Source organism: Mustela putorius, unplaced genomic scaffold, assembly GCF_011764305.1.
Source record: "Mustela putorius furo isolate JIRA1106 unplaced genomic scaffold, ASM1176430v1.1 tig00000551_pilon_pilon_pilon, whole genome shotgun sequence".
Classification (NCBI taxonomy): Eukaryota; Metazoa; Chordata; class Mammalia; order Carnivora; family Mustelidae; genus Mustela; species Mustela putorius.
In genome coordinates, this window is record NW_025421412.1 from 10,032,199 (window position 1) to 10,057,026 (window position 24,828).

General features: G+C 39.8%; 1 protein-coding gene and 1 long non-coding RNA gene across 3 annotated transcripts in view; one reads left to right on the top strand and one right to left on the bottom strand.

Moving 5' to 3' along the window:
* The window catches only part of NALCN (sodium leak channel, non-selective), a 303,251-nt gene that overhangs the window by 96,317 nt on the left and 182,106 nt on the right, over positions 1–24,828 (top strand). For both annotated transcript variants that reach the window (XM_045081349.1, XM_045081348.1), the window contains exons 8-10: positions 10,919–11,061; positions 11,194–11,298; positions 16,400–16,486. In XM_045081349.1, the coding sequence (XP_044937284.1) occupies positions 10,919–11,061; positions 11,194–11,298; positions 16,400–16,486 (335 nt within the window). The remainder of the gene's footprint in view (positions 1–10,918; positions 11,062–11,193; positions 11,299–16,399; positions 16,487–24,828) is intronic.
* LOC106005234 overlaps positions 12,831–24,828 on the bottom strand; it is a 45,735-nt gene continuing 33,737 nt past the window's right edge. Inside the window, exons 3-5 of the long non-coding RNA XR_001178457.2 lie at positions 23,385–23,516; positions 20,000–20,152; positions 12,831–13,396 (exon numbers count right to left, since the gene is read on the bottom strand). This is a non-coding gene — a long non-coding RNA (uncharacterized LOC106005234). The remainder of the gene's footprint in view (positions 13,397–19,999; positions 20,153–23,384; positions 23,517–24,828) is intronic.

The window sequence follows — 24,828 nt, forward strand, 5'->3', positions numbered from 1 at the left end:
CTGAGCCGAAGACAGCGGCTTAACCCACTGAGCCACCCAGGCGCCCCTGGGTGTTGAGTTTTATAAGTTCTCTATATATTTTGAATACTAACCCTTTAACAGATGTCATTTGCAGGTGTCTTCTCCCATTCCATAGGTTGCCTTGTAGCATTGTTGATTTCTTCCTTTGCTGTGCAGAAGCTTTCTATTTTGACATGGTCCCAATAGTTTACTTTTGTCTTTGTTTCCCTTACTTCAGAGGACCAATCTACAAAAGTTGCTACAAAAAGTTACTACAGCCAATGTCAGAGAAGTTACTACCTGCCTGTGCTTTAGTTAGATACTGCCTATCTTTCTAGGATTTTTATGGTTTCAGACCTCACATTTAGGTCTCTAATCCATTTTGGTTTTGTGTATGGTATAAGAAAGTGGTCCAGTTTTATCCTTTCACATGTTGCTTTCCAGTTTTCCTAACAACATTTGTTGAAGAGACTGTCTTTTTCCCATTGGATATTCCTTCCTGCTTTGTCAGAGATTAGTTTACTTATAATTGTGGTTTAATGTCTGGGTTTTCTATTCTGTTCTATTGCTCTATGTGTCTGTTTTGGTGCCAGTATATACTTTTTTGATTACTACAGCCTTGTAACATAACTTGAAGTCTGGATTTGTGATACCTCCAGATTTGCTTTTCTTTTTCAAGATTGCTTTGGCTATTCTGGGTCTTTTGTAGTTCTATACAAATTTTAGGATTATTTGTTCTAGTTCTGTGAAAAATGCTGTTAGTATTTTGATAGGGATGACATTGAATTTATAGATTGCTTTGGGTAGTATAGACATTTAAACAATATTTCTTCTATTAATCTATGAACATGGGATGTCTTTCCATTTCTTTATATTGCTTTCAGTTTTTTTTCATCAGTGTTTTATAGTTTTCAGAGTACAGCTCCTTCACCTCTTTTGGTAGGTTTGTTCCTAGGTCTCTTATTATTTTTGGTGTAATTGTAAATGAGAATGTTTTCTTAATGTTCTCTTCATGCTCCTTCATTATTAGTGTATAGAAATGCAACAGATTTCTGTAGATTGATTTTGTCCTTTGCCTTCACTGAATTCGTTTATCAGTTTTAGTGGTTTTTTGATGGAGTCTTTTGAGTTTCCTATACATAGTATCACACTATCTGCAGATAATGAAAGTTTTACTTCTTCCTTATGGAGTTGGATGCCTTTTATTTCTTTTTGTTGTCTGATTGCTGTGGTTAGGACTTCTAGTACCATTTCGAATAAAAGTGGTGATAGTGGACATCCTTGTCTTGTTCCTGACCTTGGAGGAGAAGGTCTCAGTTTTTCCCCGTTAAGGATGATATTAGTTTTGGGTTTTTCACATATGGTCTTTGTCTTTATTATGTTGAATTATGTTCCCTCTAAACCTACTTTGTTGAGGGTTTTTTATCATAAATAGATGGTGTGCTTTGTCATATGATTTTTCTGCTTCTATTGAAATGATCATATGGTACTTATCCTTTCTATTATTGATGTGATATATGATGTTGATTTATTTTCAAATATTGAACTGCCTTTGCACCCAGGAATAAACTCCACTTGATTGCGATGTATGAATTTTTTAAGATATTGTTGAATTTGGTTTGCTAGTATTTTGTTGAGGATTTTTACATCTGGGTTCATCAGATATTGGCCTGTAGTTCTCTCATTTTGTAGCGTCTTTATCTGTCTTTAGTATCAGGGTAATGCTGGCTTCATAGAATGAATCTGAAAGTTTTCCTTCCTTTTCTAGTTTTTGGAACAGTTTGAGAAGAATAGGTATTAACTCTTCTTTAAATGTTTGGTAGAACTCACCCAAATCATCTTGTTTTTAGTTTTACACGATCATATAAATTTTTAAATCTTTTTATTAAAAATCATGGGCATTTTATATTTATCATAACTCAAATAAGAACTTTATTTTCATTTAAAACCGTATGTTATTTGTATTCCTATTTGCTGTAAATTACATTTGATTAATATCACTCAGCTATTGTTCTTCCTTGCCACTGACACCTGATTCAATTTTAACATACCTCTGTGAACAAAATGTCAAATTATTTGTTTCCAATTTTGGTTGATCTTTTGATCCTGTTCCAATTTACTAAGTCCATTAGCCTTCCTATTAAAATTAAAACAAATTCTTACTATTATGGCTATTCTGAGGTAGATGGACTAGGCTTATCTTAATTATTATTTTTCATGCATGCATAAGCAGAGATGCAGAGATGTGAACTATGTGTGTCTCCAAATATGAAGACAAGAAAGTCTTAGTCCTTTTTTCCAAATATTTGGTTCTAATTTTGCATTATGAAATTCTAATGTCATAACTGTTGATTCCCTAAAAATTACATGAAATTCTGGCCTTTTGCCTTCATTTCTTTTGATTGTAGTTTCCAGCACATTTTTCAAAGATGGGTGACAAAGCTCAAACGCTCTAAAAGAAACCATATTTCTGGCATGATATGTATTGCTTGCTTTTTGAGAAAATTAGAAGTCTACTAAACAACATTTATTTAGTATATTAGCAGTGACCGGCGCATATCATCATTGCTATATTTATGTATGCAGAGCTGAAGCCCAGAATGGTTAACTGGCTGGCCTGTAGTGAACAATTTGAATGCTAGGGAATGTAACTAAAAGCTAATTGTGCTAAGCTTAGGGGTTTTTTTTGTTTGTTTTTTGTTTTGTTGTTGTTGTTTTTTATTTATTTGACAGATATCACCAGTAGGCAGAGAGGCAGGCAGAGAGAGAGAGGAGGAAACAGCCTCCCTGAAGAGCAGAGAGCCCGATGTGGAGCTCGATCCCAGGACCCTGGGATCATGACCGGAGCAGAAGGCAGAGGCTTTAACCCACTGAGCCACCCAGGCGCCCCCTAAGCTTAGTTTTTTTAAGTCAACTAACAGAAAGTAAATTTCCAAAAAGTCCTTTAGATCTGAAGTGAAGTCTCCTCAAAGGCAGAGGGTAACAGGTATCTGTCATGACCTCCCCTTTGCTGCTTTCGTTCCACCCTACAGGGAAAGAGCCCAGCACCAGAGGCTTGAAGAGTTTTCATTGGCAAGTGGGCTAAGCGTCCTTGGAACTGCTCTACTTTAATACCTAAACTTTCCTGCCAGTGTCAGCATCCGGCCTTGTCAACACTTCTTTTTCCATTTGTGAATACGATAGTTAAAGCTTTCACCTCTCCTTTTCTAGAAGTATTTCATATTTAGAACTTGGAAGATCAGAAGTTTTCTACATCTGAAGAAATACATTTCAACTAAGAATCTTTATTATTTATTTAAAAAGTTTAACTTTGAAAATGTATATAAACATATACATGTTTTTTCCTATAGGGCCTCTGATCCTCCTGCAAAACTTTAGGGCTGTGAGTGAGTTTTAAGGTAACAAAGTGATTTCACCGGTGGGGCAGTGTGGTGCCAAAAGAGTGTTTAAAAGTAAAAACAAAACAAAATAAACAAATGAAGAAACTAAGGTAAAATTTAGATCAAAAACATAAAATTTGTAAATATATTTTAAAACATTTAGAATAAAAGAAGTCCCTTTGTGTTTGCTGGAAGAGCAAATATAAAGTGTTGTTTTGTTTTGCTCTTTTATGACCACATGGCAGTTCTTAGGCTGGATGTGGGGAGATCTTTAGATGAGCATGTCGATGGGTTCTGTGTAGATTATCATAATTGTAAGTTACATCACTGTCTATCAAGCAAAATACTTGAATTCATTATTTTGCATTTATATCTTAGTGAAATTAAACATGATTCCAAGGAATAGAAACATTGTTCATAAAGGTTTTTTAGAAAGGAGACATCATCCCAAATAATTTAATTCTAGCTGGTTTATTGTTCAGTAAATGTCTGTCCTTCAAGATGGGCCTTTCTTGGCAATGCTGGTCTACTGACCTGACTCACATTTCCTGTACGTGGGTACATTCAGCCTTAGTGACAAAGCTTTATTACTTTGAACCTAAATGTCCACGGTAAGAATACAGATCTCTCCTTGGTATTTGCTTTCATAATAACCACTGTTGGGTAAAGTGTATTACAACCACAGATCCAAGTCTCAGGGTCTAAGAGTTTACCTCTTCACGTGAAGAGGTAAATGACGAGGTGGCGTGGGGCAGTTTGGTGGGAGGAAGACATACTGTAGAAAGTTACAATGAATCTTACAACTGACTATTGGCCAAGATGTCTAAATATGCGGTTAAGATGTGGGGGAGAAAGTTTATACCAGAGAGGGAAATTGCGGAGGGGAAATACAGATGGGAAATTGCGGAGGTAAAAGAGACTAGGAGCTCACCAAAGCAAAAAGGATTTCAGTACAGAGCCTGTTGTCAAAGGTGACCCCAAGCTATGAGTTGTGATTCAATTAGAGAGGCCACCATGCTGTTTGAAATTCGGTTGTGGCTGCTGAGATTCCACTCCTAAGGCTCAGCAGCCTTCTTTTCAACACTCTGCTTCATTGTCCCAACAGCCAAGAGGTGTGAATGTGGACCACAGATGAGTCTGTTTTCTTCTGCGTTTGTCTTGAATGTGGTGAATGCCTGCTTTTGACTCAGATGCAAAACTTGTTAAACATGTGTGCTTGTGGTTTGTCTTGGAATATTTCAGAAAGTGCCACTATAATTTTTGGTGAGGAAAATTTTTGTGCCACTTAATTTCATTCAGACTATGTGATTTTTCTTTTTAAAACTTAATATACTTGTAATATCTCATTCTGCAAATGAAAATACCCCCCCCAGGATGCATGTGTGTATAGACATCTTATGAAACTGCAGGAAGTAAAAAAGAAATAAGATTTTTTTTTCTTGCAACAGAAAATTCATAAATATTAATGTAATGGTACTATCAAGTTATCGGCTGTGTAGCAGATACTTTCTATAAACAAATGATGTCTTGGGATCCAGGCTTTTAGCCTTCAAAGTCTTTAGAAATGAATAAAATGTCAAATTCAAATGTAGACTACTGTAAATATAGTCCAGAAATGCATTTTTAGGTCTTTCCTTTGGCCTAAACTTGTTTAACCTCCAAACTGCTCATCATAAGCCAAAGGAGAACTTTTGAGAAATCTCAAAACGGTTCCATTTTCCCCTGTGTCAAGAGAGGAAATTCAGTTCCATTCAGAATACTTAATAAAGACAAATCATATGCAAGGCTCTGAGCTAGGTAGGCAGCACAGGATAGAGCTATAGAATAAGGAAGACTGTCAAGTTAAAATTATGGTTCTCAACCAGAGGCAGTTTTGCCCCCCGGGGATACGGGGCAATGTCTACAAGCATTTCAGGTTTTCCTACCTTGGGGGTTGGGAGTACTGTTGGAATCTAGTAAGCAGGGGTCAGGGATGCTACAGTGCACAGAACAGCCCCCCACAGCAAAGCTTTATTTCATCCCAAATTTCCCCTAGTAACAAAGTTGAGGAACCCTGACTCTTGTGTCAATGAAGCCAGTTTTAGTTTGTTATTTAAATCTTCAGGATTTAAATAACAGTGAATTCTACATAAATCCAAACAGACTGGACAGCTTACCTTTGAGTGAATTTCCCCCCTTAAATTATGGAAAGCTCTTCTTTTCCTATTAGTTTTGTGGTTTCATCAGAATATTGCTCTATGAGCAGTTCTAGAGTTTAAAAATAAAGTTTCATTCGGGGGGGTCAGTTATATTAATGCAGACACGACAAAGCAAATGAATACCAAAGAAGCACCATCCATCCCATCTTGAACAAGTTGTATTTCTAGTAATGGAAGCATGCAAAGATCAAGCTCTTGATGAGTGTTCTTTTATTTGACCCCCTATCAGGACTGAATATTTGGTCATTACAATAGTAGTTGTTGAAATAGGCATCTGTTTGGAGTCTAGGATGAGGATTATATCCTTCCACAGTAAAACCAACTGGTTTAGAGGAGATTATTGATTGCCTTTTATCTCACAGACATTCATGTGTAGTGGTAGAGAAACATGTTACTTACTTTTCCCTTCCAGCTGAGGGGGATGTTCAACCTGGAATGTAGCAGAGGCAAAATCAATCCGCTGAACTCCAAAGAGTGAGATCCAATCAAAGTCAGCCAGAGGAACAGAAAGAGCAACTTTGAAAAGTTGGAAGGAAACTGATGTTCTTGAATGATAAGAATTTTGTCACTGTGCCACCCATAAATGAGAATCTGTGCCCTGGTGGGCAGTGAAGCCAGGCAATGACTTCAGTTTCATAGATGCTACAGCAGGTTGAAAAGGTTGAAGGACCAGATAAGAAGACAAGCATCTATAGCAGGATGACCTAGGGAGAAGGAGGGATGATGCACTCTGGAAATATAGGGACTCTTTCCGGACTCTTGCTTTGCAAAGCTAAGAGCAGATTCTGGAGGGACTGAGCCAGAGCCAACATCCAATGGGATGGGTTGCCTGACCTGGAATGGGGCTGCCTCAAGACGATGTGTGTTCCACATCACTGGAGGGATTAAAGTTCAGGAGCACTGCCCCCTAGGATCCTAATATTGAAAGAACAGGTAGAATGAATGGTCCTAAAAGGAACCTTTGTGGTTCTACTGGGAATTCTGAGCATGGAGGTAAAAGTTATTGTTCATACTAGGGCCTGATATACTTACTTATTCATCTCTCTCAAGGCTATATCACCAACTCTAATTGCCCCCATTTTTTCACAATGGATTGGGTATCACCATCATTAGAATAGCACCATAGGTATTTTGTGTTTGAAGGAGTCTGATGGTGGGACCTCAGGTTAGTAGTTTATTATTAGTTCTCACTACAATCCTGTGGCCCTGTTTCTGAAAGTTGAATGACTCAATGGTGTTGTGTAACCTAAGAATAGAAGAAACAATAGGGAATAGTCCTAGGACACAATACATCACTGTTTTTATGGAAAAAGAACAGATGATAGCCAAGCAATAAATGCAATACTAAAGATAGTCAAAACAATGGAAATATAATTTTGTTCAGTGCTATAAAAAAAGTGTGCTGCTATGTCTCAGTACATGAAGCCTGTGGAAAGTTCCAGGGTGTTTATTTTCTAGATGTAGGCTAATGGGTCTTCTTACCCACTGAATTCAAACCATTGATGGACAAGGTCAAGAAGGATGAATGAAATTAGGAGAATTGATGAGCTGAGGGTCGTTGTGATTTTGTTTCCTCTACAACTTGAACTTGGGCTTTAAGCATTTGGTGTCCAAGAATTTTGTGGTACAATTCCAGTAGCTTTGCAGAGATATTTTTGGAGCACGCCACATTGTTCTGCAGGAAGAGAATGCATTCTGCCCCCACTTGCTCTTATAGAACCATTATTCATTTAACAAAATGTGGTGGTCTTTTCAACTAGCAAGTTTTGTTCTATAATTAAAATGAACTAAGTGTTCTGGGGTGTATCTAGAAAAATATTTTGTATATATCATACATAACATTTTCTAGAAATCTCCCAAAGTGGATCCAACAATAGATGAAGGCTTTTCCAGTTTGTATTTTGTGTGGGCTTTGAAGTCTAAATATGTGTATGCGTTTTAAGGGAATGTCAAAAGTCAGCAAAACATAACGTCAGTTATAAAATTATTCCCTTCACTTCCAAGTTATCTGTGCAATATTCACAGTGAGGAAGAATTGATTAAAAAAGCATATATTTGAGGGGCACCTGGGTGGCTCAGTGGGTTAAGGCTCTGCCTTTAGCTCAGGTCATGATCCCAGGGTCCTGAGATCGAGCCCTGCATCGGGTTCTCTGCTCCGCAGGGAACCTGCTTCCCCCTCTCTCTGCCTGCCTCCCTGCCTACTTGTGATCTGTCTGTCAAATAAATAAATAAGATCTTAAAAAAAAAAAAAAGAGCAGATATTTGAGAAAAACCTCCGTATGTCATAGTACCATGATAATTGTTTAGTTTATCAACAATTCTTGAGTGTTGTCAATGCCAGGTACAGACATGAAAGATAATGTTTTAACTTTGAGTGCTCACCAAGTTAGTCATCTAATTCGCGCTAGTGAGGCAGATAAACAAGATAGGATGACACAGGACACAGGACAAGTGAGGTGACAGGTGGGCGTGAAGCTCTCTGGGAGGGCTGAGAATGGAGTATAGCTCGAGGGCACTGCATGGGACTCAACTAAGTGGGAGGGGGTGGGGGAATTGTCAGAGAGCCTCGTGTGCAAAGCAGCATGAGCAGCCCTAGTTTTCTTCTTCAGTTCGTCCACTTACCGAAGAAAGTAAGATGATCATAAACTTGATTTTTGTCAGTTTGAATGGTGGCAAACCACTGGGATATCATTCCAAAAGGGATTTTCTTTTCATACACTTTGCAAAGTCGGGAGCAGAGAAGGGATGAGGAAGGTCTTACCCAACTGCCTTCCCTCCTGCAACTCTCAGTAGCTTCTTCACAAGCTTGGACCCAGGGTAGCTCACAGGTGAGGGAAGCTCTTCCTTCAGTAGTCAGCATTGCTCTGGGAGTTGTTTGGTTACATTTTCACAAATGTCTCATCTCTTTGTATCAACAAACCCTGGTGGGTTTCCACTTCTTTCCCTTTTTGTGTGTGCCAAAATAGAAAAATTGATGGAAGCTCTTCAAGATTGGAACATACTTTTTTTTTTACTTACTTACTTACTTACTTACTACCAAATAGCATCTTCCCTGTAGTTTTAATAAAGGAGGACCAGAACAGATATGGAAAAGCTAATTCAGTGTTCCTGTGCTCATATTTAACCTGTAAATGCTCAGTTGGTAAAAGTATTAAACTTTAATAGTTGTTCATAATGGATTTCTGTAAACACATTTCTTTTTTGGTTCAAATAACTAGAAGAAAATAAGGGACATAAATGGCTTGTTTTATGTGAAAATTGTTTTTCATATGCAGTCCACAAAAGCAAAATGTTGGACATTTTAGTACATAGGAATCGTTAATGAAAAGAGTGATTTCTGCTTTCTGTTGGCATTTTATTTTTTTGTTCATGCTGCTCTTCTCTGATTTTTTCCTTAAAAACCATCTTCTTGTGTGAGTTTCTCAGTTTGCCATATCCTTAGCCACCATAGTCCCTCAGGAAGAAAAATAAATGGACTTCATTCAAACTAAGGATAATAGGAGAAAATATGCTCTCATGAAAGTCCTAGTCTCGAGCAAGAGAAAAGTAGGATGATAAAGAAAAAAAAAGAGTTTAAGATTTGGAACCTGATGGTGTGGGTTCAGTTTCTCATTCTAGCACTTTCTACCCCAGGCAAATTCATTAACTAGTGACCTTCACTTTGCTTTTCTGTAAAAGGATGTGATGGATAATACCTGTTGTTATACATACCTACCCATCTACCTGCCTCATTAGAGGTTCCCTTAGCGTTGAAATATGTAAAAGAACCTTAAAACCAAATATGATTTACAAATACTAGTTGTTATGGCAACAACTTCTCAGTGTACAAAATATGATTCTGTGAAGCTATGTTTCCTATACAGTACTTAGCATAATAGGCATTCACTAAATGAGAATATGCTTTCCTTCTTCCTCAGCTTTTCTTTCAAGGCTGCTTCTGTCCCATATGTCCCCAGTTACCACTAGGATTTTCTCCTCTTCTGCACGCTTTGGTTCATTGATGCTTAATTATTCTTCCTTCATGTACAGGCTTAGAGAGGCAGCTGTTCTCCAGCCAACATCAGTAACCCCCTTCTTAGTTTGGACATCTGATTATATGCAAATTCTTGTTTTAAATTTCTGTGTGATTAGAACATACATGGGTAGATACTAGTTTTATATCCTGTAATAACTTGTTTATAGCTGTGGAATCTATTGGGGTGCAAATATTTATAGTTTTGTGAATAACAACGTGTATCGTATTCGTTTTACAAACAACTTTAATTCAGCACTCTACTTTTTATTGATGGGTTTTTTCACAAAATAACATTAAGCAATTACTTACAATTTTGTAAAATAACAGTACTTAAAATGTATTTAGTACTCACTGTGTGTCAAGGCTTCAGAGAAATAAAATTATTTAGTCTTCACTACCCTGTGAGATATTATTTACCCATGTTACAGATAGGGGAAAACAAACCATAGAAAGGGGATCAGGAGGCAGGATGTCATCACAGACATGCAGGGCCTCTTTCCAGAATGCCTGGGTCAATTCTACTTCCCCTATTATTATCTGCGCATTCATAGATGAATCAGTTATTCTTAATGTGCTTTAGTTTTCTCATCTATAAAGTGAGGAAATCATAACATATCCCTCATAATGTTATGAGAATTGAACACTGTCTTTCCCCCAAATGGCATTTTAGGTTCTCTGAACTATTTCAAAAGTCTGTCTGATTTATTTTGTTTTTCTTTCTCTCCATCATTAGCAGTAGCATTTCCAATGATATAGTTCTCCCAGACAAAGTGCTATTTGGTGATTTGCTGCCTTACGTTTCAGCATTCAGTGAACACCATGGAATCCCAGACAAGCTCCATCATATGAATTTTTAGAGCCTAAGGAACTTTAGTGTCCCTCTGAGAAAGTGACTTCAAACGAAATCCAGTTTTCAAATTTATTTCATTTTGGCTAAAACTATAACAAGCACTTTCAGCACACTCAAAGTGTTAAGTCCCAAGTGGCAAGCTTATACTGTACACGTTATTTTTTTTATTATAGCTTTACTTGGTTTGAATGTTCGTTTCCTTTCCCAAGCTCTTAGATGCATTGAACAGCTAAAGATAGAACATAAAGTTCTTTTATTGCTCGTGAAATTGCCCTGGCTTGAAGTCAGAAACAACTTTATCAAAATTCTAAGAATAAGCTCAATCAAATGTTGCATGTGATTTCAGTCCCTTTAAAAGAGTCTTTGTCATTGAGAAAATGAGCCTGGATAAATATTGATTGTTTTTCTGAACCACGTCGCCCCATTTCCAGAGCCCGCGGTAAGTAACTCAGTCTGCTCTCGTGTGTCCTAACAGGCACCAGCATATTCACGGTCTATGAGGCTGCGTCCCAGGAAGGCTGGGTGTTCCTCATGTACAGAGCCATTGACAGCTTCCCGCGATGGCGGTCCTACTTCTACTTCATCACGCTCATCTTCTTCCTGGCCTGGCTTGTGAAGGTACCACCAAAACTCGTCCTAATAAAATCTGTGTTTTGCAGCCGTTTCTGCAGATCTCTTGTTTGTTTTCTGTTACCCTCCACTTCCTCATCCCCAGTCTTTAGTAAACGTGGCTTGGGATCTTTCTTTCAGAATGTTTTCATCGCTGTCATCATCGAAACATTTGCAGAGATCAGGGTACAGTTTCAACAGATGTGGGGATCGAGGAGCAGTACGACGTCAACGGCCACCACCCAGGTACCGACCGTTTTGGGGGGCTGATGTCCTTTCCCACTAGAACATGGACATATCTTGTCTCACCCTCAGTGGGACTTGAGAGAACTTAGGAAAGCTCTCTGAGAAAGACCTTCTAGGTCACACCCAATGGAGGGAGCTCTTCAGAAATGCTGGGGCAAGGGCGAAAGCCCAGACCAACCAGATCAGCTTTTCTGGGTGATAGGGGGGATTTGATATAAAACCAAGATTGTCCCCACATTTACTATATACTTTTGATTTGATTTGGCCATTTTAAGTCTTCAGATGGCTTGCAGATAAAAATGGAAACTGTAGAATTTCCCATTTTTATAAGTATTTATTCATGTAATTGAAAACCAATATAATGGCTTGTATATGTAGGATTAGAATTATTTGGGGAATGGAAAGTTTATTTCATTCAGAACGAACCAGTCCCAACATGGCAAATTATGAAGAAGATCCCATAATGCCTACTTGTGATTTTTTAGGAATCACTACATATTCAGTAGGACGCTTCTATGCTCCCAAGAAACTGGGAGTGTCCTAGAATTTAATTATAGGTAACAGGGCAATTATTACATAGAAGGACAGTCGAGATCCAATGTCTTTGTTTTTAATTTTGGTTTGGTTTTGTGTGCATTTTGAGGGGAGGGTTCTGTTTTTGTGTTTAGAAAGAGGAAGGGAAGGTTTATATATCTTAGTCTAGTTTGAATCTTTATAAAAGAGAGAGAAAAAAATGCCTGAATCAAGAATGGAATGATTTTAATTCTTGTGGCTATTATTTTAATATTCGTTTTTAAGAGAAATTTTATATAACTTTGTAAATAGTTTAATATGACTTTTAAATAGTGGCCTATGGACAAAGGTATTTGTGAAAGATCCAAGGTAAAAATTTTACTTCAAAAACCTTTAAATTGAACTTTTATTAACTATATGCTAAAAATGCTGTTAACCTTGCTGATATTTGAAAAAGCTCTATGCAGCATCTTTATGGTGTTGTGAAAGTTTAAATCATCTGGCGAACTCATAATGAATGAAATAGCATTAATATTATTCAGTTTTGGCAAGCAACTATTCAAAATTTCATGATAATTTTTTAAAAATTATGTAAGTTATGCCACAGATGACATTTTTTTAAAAAAAATCTAGTTTTTATTTCTTCTGTCATCCCCTCCAGTGAAGTGTGAGAAATAATAAAGTTCCAGGTCCATTCTGGCATGTCCTTTAAGTCAGGTGACAACCTCTGGAAGGTGTGTTTTCTGCTATAGACATTGAGAATCGAATGGAACGTAGATCTATGAACTCGGCACAGAATTTACATTCCGTGTTCCTGAGAAATGACCTAAAATATCCTTAAAACCACATCATGCTTATTAAGTAACTCTTATTTATAAAGCCACAGCTGGAAAAGTAGTGCTTGGAAGCTCCACCAGATCAGCCCGCAGTTCTAACAGAAAGTGAAATGTGAAGGGGACATTCAGCAAACGTGCAAAATGGTTTTGATGCAAAATTATACTTAATCAGGAGGAATAAGTAGGTAATTCAGAGGTAATGCGTCTAGGTATTCAGCAGAGGTAATCACACCGAGATCGTGAAACACCTTCATTAAGAAAAATGCTGTGGCTGAGGACCCGGTTGCTAGGCAACCGGAGCTCCCGCCGCAGCCCCGGTGGGCCCGCTCTCCCGCTGCCTGGCAACAGGCCCCGCCCAGCGCCTCGCCAGCCACTCGGCCAGTGGCCCAGGGGCTTTTGTGTCTGAGGAAAGGAGCGGGAGCATCATTTCCTGAGATGCTGTTACACCTGTGACATCTGACAGACCCTGGGCGCCAGAGCCTCTCCTTGAATAGTTTAAAACACCAAGGCAGTAGTTTCTAATTGTAGTAAAACAAGTAGGCCTCGAGGAAATAAAACAAAGATGGTGATCGTATTGCAGAGCACACAGCTTTTCAGAAACGGCCACGCTTCTCGCCAGTCTTCAGCATGGGGAGCGTTTGCAGCTGTGCTGTGTTAAGTCAGTCTCACCGAAGAGCCAAGGGGGTCCCCAGGCTTCGTGGACTTGTTGGTGTCTTGGCGTCCATTGACTTTTCCAAGAGGGCTGTGTGCTTAGAGAGAAAATTACACATATTAACAGAATAAGGGACGGGCTTTCTGATGTCTCGGGAAGTTTAAGAGGAATTGGCTCTCATAGGGACTGTTCGGAGGCAGAAGAGAACCAGTGCTGAGAACTGGGCATTTTTTTGTTATTATTATGTTTTTTAATAACAAAGCAACCTGCCTTCGACCCACAGCATCCAAACACATTGCAGAAAAAAAAAATTAATGCCAAAGGACCAGTGGGAACCGTAATACAACATGTAACAGGAAAACAAAGAGAAAATGGAGTGGAAAATTTCAGAGTAGTAATCATTCGTTTGCCTGAGCTCTGATGGGGACGGTGGCTTTCGTACCTGCATAATTATTAGCCATGGGTCACTGTTGCACATGCTCAATTAGCTGTTGGGTTCAAGGTCAAGAGACTCATTCTTCTGTGATTCGTCAGTCCACAGTAGGACTACCCGTGCCACACGTGCACAGGGATATCGCCCCCGAGCTGGATGTTGGGAGGCACAGACATGCTAGTAGAAAACGTCCTGGACTTGGCATCGCTTTAGCCCAAACCTTTATTCTCACTCCTCAGATGCTTCCCTGCAGACTTCTGTCACCAGTCATGTGGCCTTCCCATCTACATTCATCCATGGTGGGGATGAGCTAATTTCACCTGCCTGGAGAAGGACTAAAAGAACTGTTCGACTTTAGGGCTAGAAAGTCTACATTTCTGTTGTGTGTGCTGATAAGAGACTTAAGGCAGGCTCTGGAAATCAATATGTATTGAACTGCATATTAATAATACTAATTATGGTCCACTAGGGTCAGGTTGAGGGATATAGAGGGAACAATTGGCTGCTCAGGACCTGAACCCCAAGGATTCCTGGCTTTGAATCACATTTCTACCTCACATTACTGTTACACTAACCAATCTAAATGTTCGCCTATAATTCAGGGTACTGAGGAGAAATTGGACATCGAACATGTCTGTATTGCCTTCACTTCGTTTTATACAAAGAAGTGACCTTGAGAGAACACTTTTTCCTAACAATTAAATTGACTCATTTGATTTTGGGTCAACTGGAAAAAAATAATTTAACAGAGAAAATGAGTCTGCTACTGATCAAAGCAAATATATGCCCCAGGGATCCTTTGTGCCATGATAAGAGAGTAGAAGATGCATGTACAGAAGATTTTTAGCTAGTGACTGACAGGATTGCTTTTGTCTTTACTGCTTAAAAGGAGACACCCAGAATTCTCACAGGAACTTTAAAAGGTTTGCATTTCAACCGATGTATGAATTCTCAGATTGAGCCTATTCATGGAGAGGTGCTGGACCCTACCACTAAGAGCGCCTTTCAAAATTCAATCTAAAGGGAAACAGAATCCTGTACCTAGCACCTGAGAAAAACAATTTGTAATTGGTGTCTTGGGTCAAAGAATCTTTGAGCAAATATGCATCTCCATTTTGTCATTTAAAAATATTTAGTTGGTATATATGGACAGACCGTGGCTACACTTGCGGTAAGCACAGCATAATGTAAAAATAAATCAGGATAATTCTTCATGGAATAATTAAATAGGGCATATGTGTAACAGTATTTTGTAGCATGTCCTATAGTAGGTGCTCTCTGTATATGTTGGAAAGTGTGAAATAAGTGGCACACTTGGCAAAGAGCCCCCAGTGCAGTCTTTGAAAAGTATTGATTCTAGGACACATGTTCACATCTGATACACCATTTTTCTGAATGGTTCTTTGTAGGTTAGCATTGTTAGGAATTCTCAGCTTAACCATTAAAAAAATGTTTTCTAATAAAAAAAACATATTAAGGTCTATGAATTTTGGCAGTTTTCCTTCACCATCTCACTTATTTCATAGAGGGCAAGTGTTCTTTCTGCAAATGATCTACTCCCAGGGATCTTAGGCATGGGATCTTTGCATTATCTCATATTTCCATCAATAATTATCCTTTTGAACACAGACTTATGTGAGGGCTTGAATAAGTATGGCAAAGAAAATATTTACTTATGTGTGTGAAACTGTGGTCTTGGACAGGAATAAACCTAGCTTATCGTTAGTGCCTTGGAAAAATAAATATCCTTAATTCCACCTTATCTCACTACCAACCACACCCCTCCCCCTCCACACACAAAAGGAATTGGAAAGAAAATATACTAGCGGGAAAAATACGTATAAGTGGGAACTATCTTCCAGCTGGATGTAATATTGATAGGCGACTAATTTTGGAGGAAGTAGAGTATGCAGTAAGATGGGCATCCAACAATCCAGCTATCCAATCCAGTGACTATCAGATTTTGGTGTCCTGTATCATTCTGAATTTCATCACTTATGTATTTTAAGACACAAGAAACTACTTTTGCCTTCATAAATATGTACATAAAATTTTTGCTGAACAGATTAATTTGGCCCTGTTAAAATAATTTCACAGCATCTACCAAGTGATATGTCAGTCTTTCACCATTAAAATAACCAGTCTCCTCCCCTGTGCCACATGCACACTTCTGCTATTTCTCCCGAGAATATTTTTCTGTTGGCTCAGTGAGGAATGTCCACTAAATAGAGATAAAAATTCACCACTCCCAGTCAAAAACACACCAGACATAAAGCTTTGGAATTCTAATTTGTATTTCCCTCCCTAGGTCTCTAATATGTAATAATCAATCACCAATATCATGGAGATAAAATATCTCCTTTCAAGTCTCATTGAGAAGACTATTTGGGCAATTATACGCAAAGCACGTGTGAAGCAGAAAGGACCTGATGCATGGGAAATAATAAATGCAGGCTAGCGATGGCCATTGTTCTTGTTATGATTATTATTCACTTAAGTTTTCGGTGTTCCAATGAACATAATTGGAGTGACTCATGTTCTAAATATAAATCCATAAAAAGACAAATCTTTGATAACATGAGAACTGTAGAAGCTAGAGACATAAAGTAGGAGTTCGCAATGTTCTGTATTAAGTGCCTCTGACTCATCTCCCTCTTTGTCTTGAAGATGTTTCATGAAGACGCTGCTGGTGGCTGGCAGCTGGTAGCTGTGGATGTCAACAAGCCCCAGGGACGCGCCCCAGCCTGTCTCCAGGTGCTGTACATACCGTTTTAAAAACTCACCCAGCAAAATGGTCTGTGATTTCTATTTTGTACAAGGAGTCCAAGTCCTCTGCTCTCCAAACTGTAGATCTGCCTGAGTTTAGGGTCCTGGAGTGAGGGACAGTAGTTGACTCCATTCTGCATTCTCAGGACTTACCATATATATATATATGTATATATTATATATATACATTAAAAATAATATATGTATATATATATACATATATATATATTTTTGATATGCAGTAAGGATTTGGTCAATTTCAAGTGAATGAAGGCACACAAGTAATAATAGCGTGCCAACAGTATCAAATCAGAGAAGAATTTTGTTGTCATATTGGATGTTATGAAAGAATTCTTCTACAAAGGCCTGAATTACTTAAGGGAGGGAAGGCACAATCACAATTCACTTGAATACCTTACCAAGTACTTGGGAAGGAATATCTTTAAGAGGTAGTCTGTTTGGCATCTGCAGGCTATCTGAGCAATGTGACATAGCAGAGCTGCTTCCTTAACAGGTGTACATGCGGCCAACACAAGGCTCTCGCATTGCACATGGGTTCCAAGGTTCCGGGAAGTGATCAGTGGATGTCCCATTGGGTTTCAGGCCTGTGCGCTCTTTGGGCTGCCCTGGGCTCTACTTAAAGCCCAATAAACTCCTCCTTTGCGTTGGTGGACTGCCTGGCACCTTCTCTTGCTTTGTTCTCCCACCCTGCCCCTAAATATCAATAATCCTCATTCAAAACCATGTCACCTTTCCAAAAGCAGCATCCCTACCACCCCCACAGCATTTTCACTCTGTCCATTTCGCTACTCTTTAAGGGTGAAAGGTCAAGCCACGCCATTGTAGGGACTGAGAACTGACTCTTCCTCCTGGAGGATTTTATTTTCTTCACTCTGGTTTTCAGTTACAAATCCTCTTCTCACAAGGGGCTGATTTTATAGTTCTTTAAGCCCCTCCCCCAAATTCGGAAAGGCTTTGTTACATGCTTCAGGGTAGGAACACACCTTTTTTCTTTCTCTGGGGTCATACTCTAGGTGGGGCCTCATTGTGCATTTCAAGGATTAATGCATGAGAAGCAAAATATTGTACTCTGAACCATTACTGGGGGCTACATTTAGACAGCCTTTTAATCATGGGGTGGTGAGTTTCCATCAGTTTAAAGAAAGGAGAGGGAAGAGGAAGAGTTTACAAGGAATGTTGATGATATCTAATATTATCGTGTGGCTCTCTGCCTGTTGCATACTGAATGGTGACAGTGCTAATAGTTAACTTCTACAACTCCCTCTAGCATTGTCATTGCTACTGACAGTAATAACAATGACAGCTATTGTAGCTTCTTGCCTAAATGCACCTTCACTTACTCAGTAATCCATCAGCTGAAATTTGTTGAAGCTAAGAGAGTCCTGAACAAGAAAAGCACAGCCCCTCCCCTCGGGGAGCTTACTGAAGGGTACTTCGGGGTGGGTGGAGAAAAAACCAGCGTAGAACTAGCGATCACAAGAGTAATGAGGATTTTAAAGAAGCAATGCGGGATGCTGTGGGAATATACATGTTGGAGTCCTCCTTTGGAGTCAGGGAAGGCCCTCACTTGGTACAGCCCAGTGATGGAGAAAGACCAGTATGCTCCCCCCCACTTCGTAGACGAGGAAGTGGAGATCCAGAGGGCCTGGGTGACCTCCGAAAGTTGCACCTCAGTCAGATGGAGAAGCCGGGACCTACACCTCGGTTTCTGGTTCCTAGTTTCATGCTTTATCCAGTGGAAAAAACGTGCCGAGGAAACATAAGTTTGTAATAGAAATAATGAGGCCAGTTGTGAATACCAAATCAGAGTCTGACGGGGGCCCTGAAGACATTGCATAAAAGGTATTAAAGGGTGCCTGGGTGGCTCAGTTGGTTAAGGCTCTGCCTTCAGCTCAGGTCATGATCCAAGGGTCCTGGGATTGAGCCCCACATGGAGCTCCCGGCTCAGTGGGGTGTCTGTTTCTCTCTCTCCCTTTGACCCTACCCCTGTTTATGCTCTCACTCTCTCTCAAATGAATAAATAAAATATATCTTTAATAAATGTATTCATGCTTGTGAATAGATGCCTCAAGGTTGCCATCTGGAATTAGAAGGCAAGGTAGCCTCTTGATCACAGAGATTTGCAATGGCAAGCGATAAATGGCCAGGAAAGCTTAATGAGGGGACAGAACTATACAGCGGTATAGGAAAATGAAGGTCGGTGGAGAGGTGGTAGATGTTAGGCTAGAATTATATCAATGTGGCTTCCAAGAGATCTGCGTATTAGACATGTTGGTGAATATGGTGGCATGCTTGATAACTTTTATGACTGATGATACATATGGTTTGAAAAGGTGAAGAAAGGTGAAGAAAGGCTGGCATTTCAGTACAAAGGAAGTTCCGTTCAACTCAGCTTTACATGTTTGGTCCTAAATCAAGCTTTCTAGAAGAGTCGATGTGAACGAGTCCAGATGCAAAGTGGGATGGCCAAGGGATCGACCTGTGTGTAGTGAGCATGAGCTGTGAATAGAGAGTTCATTTCCATATCTGAGGGGAAAATTGATTAATCACTCATTAATTAGTTAAAAGCAAAAGAAAAGAAGTGAAGAAAAAATATTTAAAATAAAATGGCCATGGAATACTTGTTGGCTTTTGTTAATGATTAATGCTGTCTAAAGCTAGGTAACAAGGAAATTTTCATCTGGATCATTCACTCACTCCTGTCTGGAACTATAATGACCTCTCATCCTCAAAAACAAACAGTACAATATATCACTTCTTTTTATTTTTAAAATGGGCAAAATGTGACATTACATTATCCTAAAACATATAGTAAAGTAAAGAAATAACATTAAAAAATAAGTATTTGCTTAAATTCCTTCCGACTTCTCCTCCCTCACCCTCTTCCAGAGGAAGCCTGGAGGTTAACAGTAAAAGCCAGTTTCTCTAAGACCCATTACTCCTGCATTTACTCTGTATGTCTCTAAAACAGCAGTTCTGCTTCCAGGAGGCACTGTCATTTTTCTGTGTGTCTTCTTTCTAGAACACTCTCCTGTCCCACTCAGTTCAGCTCAGGAGTCTGACTTCCTTAAGGAAGTCTTCCTCACCCTCAAAGAACAGACCAGCTCCACCACCATCCCAAGCGTTTCTTTTGTGTTCATCGTAATTTTCATCAAATAAATTAAAAGGGTATAATTCATTATTTAAAGTCCGTTTCTCCAACCAGAGGAAACTCGATGGCAGTGGGGACCACAGCATTTGTGGTCACTGCCAGAACTATTCCTGACACAGGGAAGAGACTCAGTTGGTGTTTACCCAACAGGATTAAAAAACAAGTGAAAGATGGACGTAGACCCTTCTTGGCTTACGCAAGAACTCATTCGTCTTCTCATTTAGTAGAAGCTCTGTTCTCTTGTTGTAGGGAGCCAGAAATTGAGTGGATGATGGCACTGACACTATTTCTATACAAGCATTTATTTCTAAGTCTAAAACAAGCAGTACCTTGAGATTTGTTTGTAGAAAGTTCCCATCAAAGTTGGATGACGTTGGATGCTTTTGTCCGACTGTCTCTCCTCTCACATGTTGGCAGAGGCTCGACAGGACCTAACCATGACTTCTGTTATTTCCCACGCCTTCCTGAATTCTTTCTAACTTCTTCAGCATGTGAAATAAATAGGGCAGAATTTAGAAATGTAGACTTAGTAGTAACATAGTTGAAAAGAATGAAAACCAATTCCTATCTCAACCAAAAAAAGTCGAATTTATTGGAATGAAGCATATGAACAGCTATAATTATATTGACTTAGTAATTTGGCCATCACAGAAAAGTGAGGTAGGAATAAACATTTGCGAGTTGGTAATGGGGTCATCCAGAGTCCCCATCTGAGTATTAAAGGATCTGTTGATTTTGTCCTGAGAGTGGAACTTTGTTTTAAATTTTGACCCCATCGGGGTGCCTGGGTGGCTCAGTGGGTTAAAGCCTCTGCCTTTAGCTCAGGTCATGATCCCAGGGCTGGGATTGAGCCCCACATCAGGTTCTCTGCTCAGCAGGAAGCCTGCTTCCCTTCCTCTCTCTCTGCCTGCCTCTCTACCTACTTGTGATCTCTGTCTGTCAAATAAATAAAATATTAAAAAATAAAATAAAATAAAACAAAATAAAATTTGACCCCAAGTTTAAAACAGAATATTTTACCCCAAAGCCCATATATCCTACCGCTCGGATAAAATAGGTAGCCCATGAACTAAGTTACCATAACATAACTTTCGTTCACAAAGATGGTATAGTAGTAAGTCGTGCATGAGTTTCAATTATTCAGAGATAGTCTTTCCATACATTTTATGTTTTCAAAATTTCAAAATTTTAAACCCACCCACTCAACGTCAATGGAGACTGGCTTGAGTGCCTTTCTGAGTGAAGGACATTTAAAAGTCATCTCTGCCCTTGCTTCAGGTGACTTTGCTTTGGATTTGCTTACTCTCTTCATTGGTATGCTTTCTTATATTTTTATTTTCTATTCTGTTTTCTGTATCCTAGTCTCTTTTATTGGTGTGAACATCTGCATGTCTTCCCTGCCAACCACAAGCAATTAAGTATTTTAATAAAATAAGATAGATTGATGTGGCTTAATCTTCCCTACTACAGTTAAACTACATATATGGTGGGACCGATGCTTCTGTGATTCTGAGTGTTTGATGTATAATTGTTTCTTTCTCTGTATGTGTGCATGTATCTAAAATATATATATTATATATTGTATATGTATTCCTGCAACGTAAAAATATATATGCATGGATATGTGTATATTTTTTTTACCTTGCAGCAATAAAACTATTGAGATTTTATATATTCCCTTGGGCAGTGATAGGATCTGAGCAATGAGATTAGTTTTTTTTTATTGTTTCCTGCTTTTTCCTGTTTTATTGTTTCCTGTTTCCTTCCACACACATATTTTTCCTCATGCCCAATGTTGCAATCATTGGTATCTCTGCTTCCTCTTTGCATATATTGATTTTGGAGCATTCAAATGAGTTAGGAAACTCAGAGATCTGCTTGCTCTTCTACATAATAATATGCTCTGTAGAGCCAGTGGTAGAAGCAAAACATAGGCACCTTTGGTCTGTAACTAGAAACTCTACAAATTCTACTCTGTGTTCCGAGACACAGATTTTCAGTGAAATCACAGCTATATGATTTTAACCATATTGGGAGTCGTACACAGTCATGCAGGGGAAGGATTCAATTTGGCACCCCTAGCGTGGTCTTTTCTGTTTTCATAATAAATGAAAGTGCAGATGCCCTTAAATGTAGTTGCAGAACCACAAGTTCAGAGCAAGACCTGCTAGGCTATGGGTGGTCAGCTCTGTGGTAACACTTGACATTTTTAGTTGATTAACTTCATGTTAACTTCATTAACTTAATTTTGCTAGGGCATTTTTCATGGTTAGCCAGTTACTAATGAAATTCATACCACATCTACTAAGGAACTTAGCCATGGGAGATCCTTATAAATTCATTCCTAACTTAAGGACAAATAAACAAACCTTCTAGAGCCCCTGAAACACCCCTTCTCCCCACCTCTGTCCTGCCGAGAATGTCTTTCTGCCTCTTCTCTCTACTTCCCTGAGCACTGCTGGTAAGTTCATCATCTGGGGTCCCACCCCTTCCTGCCATTCGTCCTTATTAAGGGAACAAGATGGCTGCAAGTGACAAGGAAAAGTCTGGGAATAGGGACGAGCCAAGCCCTAGACCTGGTTTCCTTTTCTTTTTATGCTATAGCTGCCTCCAGCACATGACTCCTGACTCCCTCACCTCTGGCCCCTGCCTCCCCAGCTTCAGACTTCCTTATTGCACTCCGTGAGGTAACGCCCAGCACAGCATTGTTCCAGAGGGGGAATAAATCACCATACTGCAGCCTCTTAGAGGGTAGGCTCTGGAGACAGACGGATTTCAGCTCTGCTATTAATTAGTGAGACCTTGGGCATATTGCTGTGAAATAGGGATGGCGCCTCCTTCCTCAGCTGTGAGGATTAAGAATTTACGTCCCACTCAAGAATTGTTTGGTTGCAAGGAACAGATCTTATGCTCACAGGGAGCATTTGCATGTAGTCCGACCTGCCAGAAGGCTATGCTTTCTTTGTTTTTCTCTCACTCTCTGTGGGAAGACACATAATTTTTCATCTCTGTTTCTGTCCGTGCATCTGCCTCTGTTTTTCTCCTTGAAGCTGGCTTTATTCTGTTTCCTTCACAGTACCCAAATGTGGCTGTTTGCCACTGAGTTTGGTGACCTGTCATTCAAGAGCGCTAAAGAGACTCACTCACCAAGGAAACATCCAAAGATGGGTGTGAGGCTGGAAGACTATAGTTTCATAGCAGGCCACCCAAATGGGAGGGCTGGTCATGGGAATGGAATGGAAGAAGCAAGACCGCTTGAGTGAAGTATTCCCTTCAGTTCCAGTAGGAACCCAAAGTGATTTTCCCTTCTTAATCCCTTCTGAAGACCATGCCTGGTCTCTGTCTGCAGGAGCCACTGCTCAACACCCTGGGGAGCTTCATGGAGCAGGTGGAGAAGGGATGTAACTTTTTGTCCATATGAGTAGTGGGACTTGACCTTGGGAGTTACTACTCAGGGGCTGGTTCCTTATTAAACTTTGAAGTCTTGCAGGGCTTTGAGAACTCTTTTAAGGGCCAAGTAGACCATTATGGTCTGACCTGAAGTTCAAAGCAACCCTGTATGGGGACAGTTTCTTTGAAGAAATACCACCTACTTTCCTTGTATTTATAAGTGAATAACTTGTCAGTTAGAGCCACTTCCCGATATACTCTTCAGTCCCTTTCTTGCGCTAAAAAGCTTATGAAACAATGTGGAGACACAGATGGGAAGAATACCTCTGTAGCCACTGTTGGAAATGATCACAGCTCACACCGACGGGCCACCCCCTGCATGTCAGCGGTGGGTTCTCGGTGCTCCCTGATGTCACGCTCACAACTGGGCCACTGACGCAGGGGCTCTCATGACCTCTGTGGAACAAATGAGGCACAGAAAGCTGAAGTAATTTTGTGCAGGTCACGTAGCTGGTGACTGACTGGGGACTGTCCCCTGCAAGCTACCTCATATTTTTAACCACTTCATTTCCACACTGTGTATCGTCCTCCTCCAACAGACCCCAGTTTGTTTGTCATCCAGTCATTTATCTACCTAATGATGGACACAAGGCTGGCTTTTATTGTTTTGCTCTTTTTTTTTTTTTTTTTTAGTATTATTTATTTATCTATTTTAGAGAGACAGAGAGAGAGGGCACAAGCAGGGAAGAGGAATGGGGGAAGGAACAGGGAGTAGAGAGGGGGAGTAGAAAAGGGAGCAGCAGAGGCAGAGGGAGAAGCAGGTTCCCCTCTGAGCAGGGAGCCTGACATGGGGCTCAGTCCCAGGACCCTGGGATCATGATCTGAGCTGAAGGCCAACGCTTAACCAATTGAGCCACCCTGGCTCCCCTCCCCTATTGTTTCTATTGCCCACATTCTAGGCCACTGCCTGTCCCTGCCTTTTTGTGCACATGAGTGAGAAGGTTTTGAGTGTCTGTAGTTAAGAGAGCACTTGCTGGAGGAGAGAAACAGCCATAGGCTCTCTGAGACATTGCCCCACGGCTCCCCAGAATCTCATGCACTTTTTACTCCTAGCAGCAACCTGTAAAAATTCTCAGCATTTCGCATCCTTGCCCACAATGATGTTATCAGACTTTTACCCCCGATGGTGTGAAGAGACAACATTCAATTTAGATCTGCCTGATTACAATCTGTGAAAGTCATGAATTTTCTGTATAGATTCGTAGGCCACTTATATTTTTTGTAGATCGCTCATTCATTCTATAGATTCTGTTGATTTTTTCCAAATGACTTTCAGAAATTCTGTGCAATTCTAAGGGGCCTATCCCTTCTGTCTAACTGAGAAGACACTGAGGTAGTAGAGAGCTACATCAGTGCTTGGTATCGGGATCCACGCTTTCTTTACTCCTCGCCCCTCTTCAGGCAGTACCGCAGCTCTGTTAGGCAGCGTTACTGGCACCACGTAGAAAGTGTCTTTGGTGTGTCCTTCATTGTGCATCTCAGAAAAGGCAAAAGTTATAGTTGACTCTTTTCACATCAGCCACTTACTTAGCTGTTTAAACTACATTTTAGCCTAAGCAACAGCTGCACGAAGAGGTTGCTCTAATGCATGATAAAAAGTTCTGTTAAACGGGAACCTTGGTCCCCAGCAGCTGCTGTGACAAGCCATTTCTTTCCTGCCTCTCAGGTAGGAGTTTTCATCCCTTGAGTCTGACAGATGTGGCTGCTC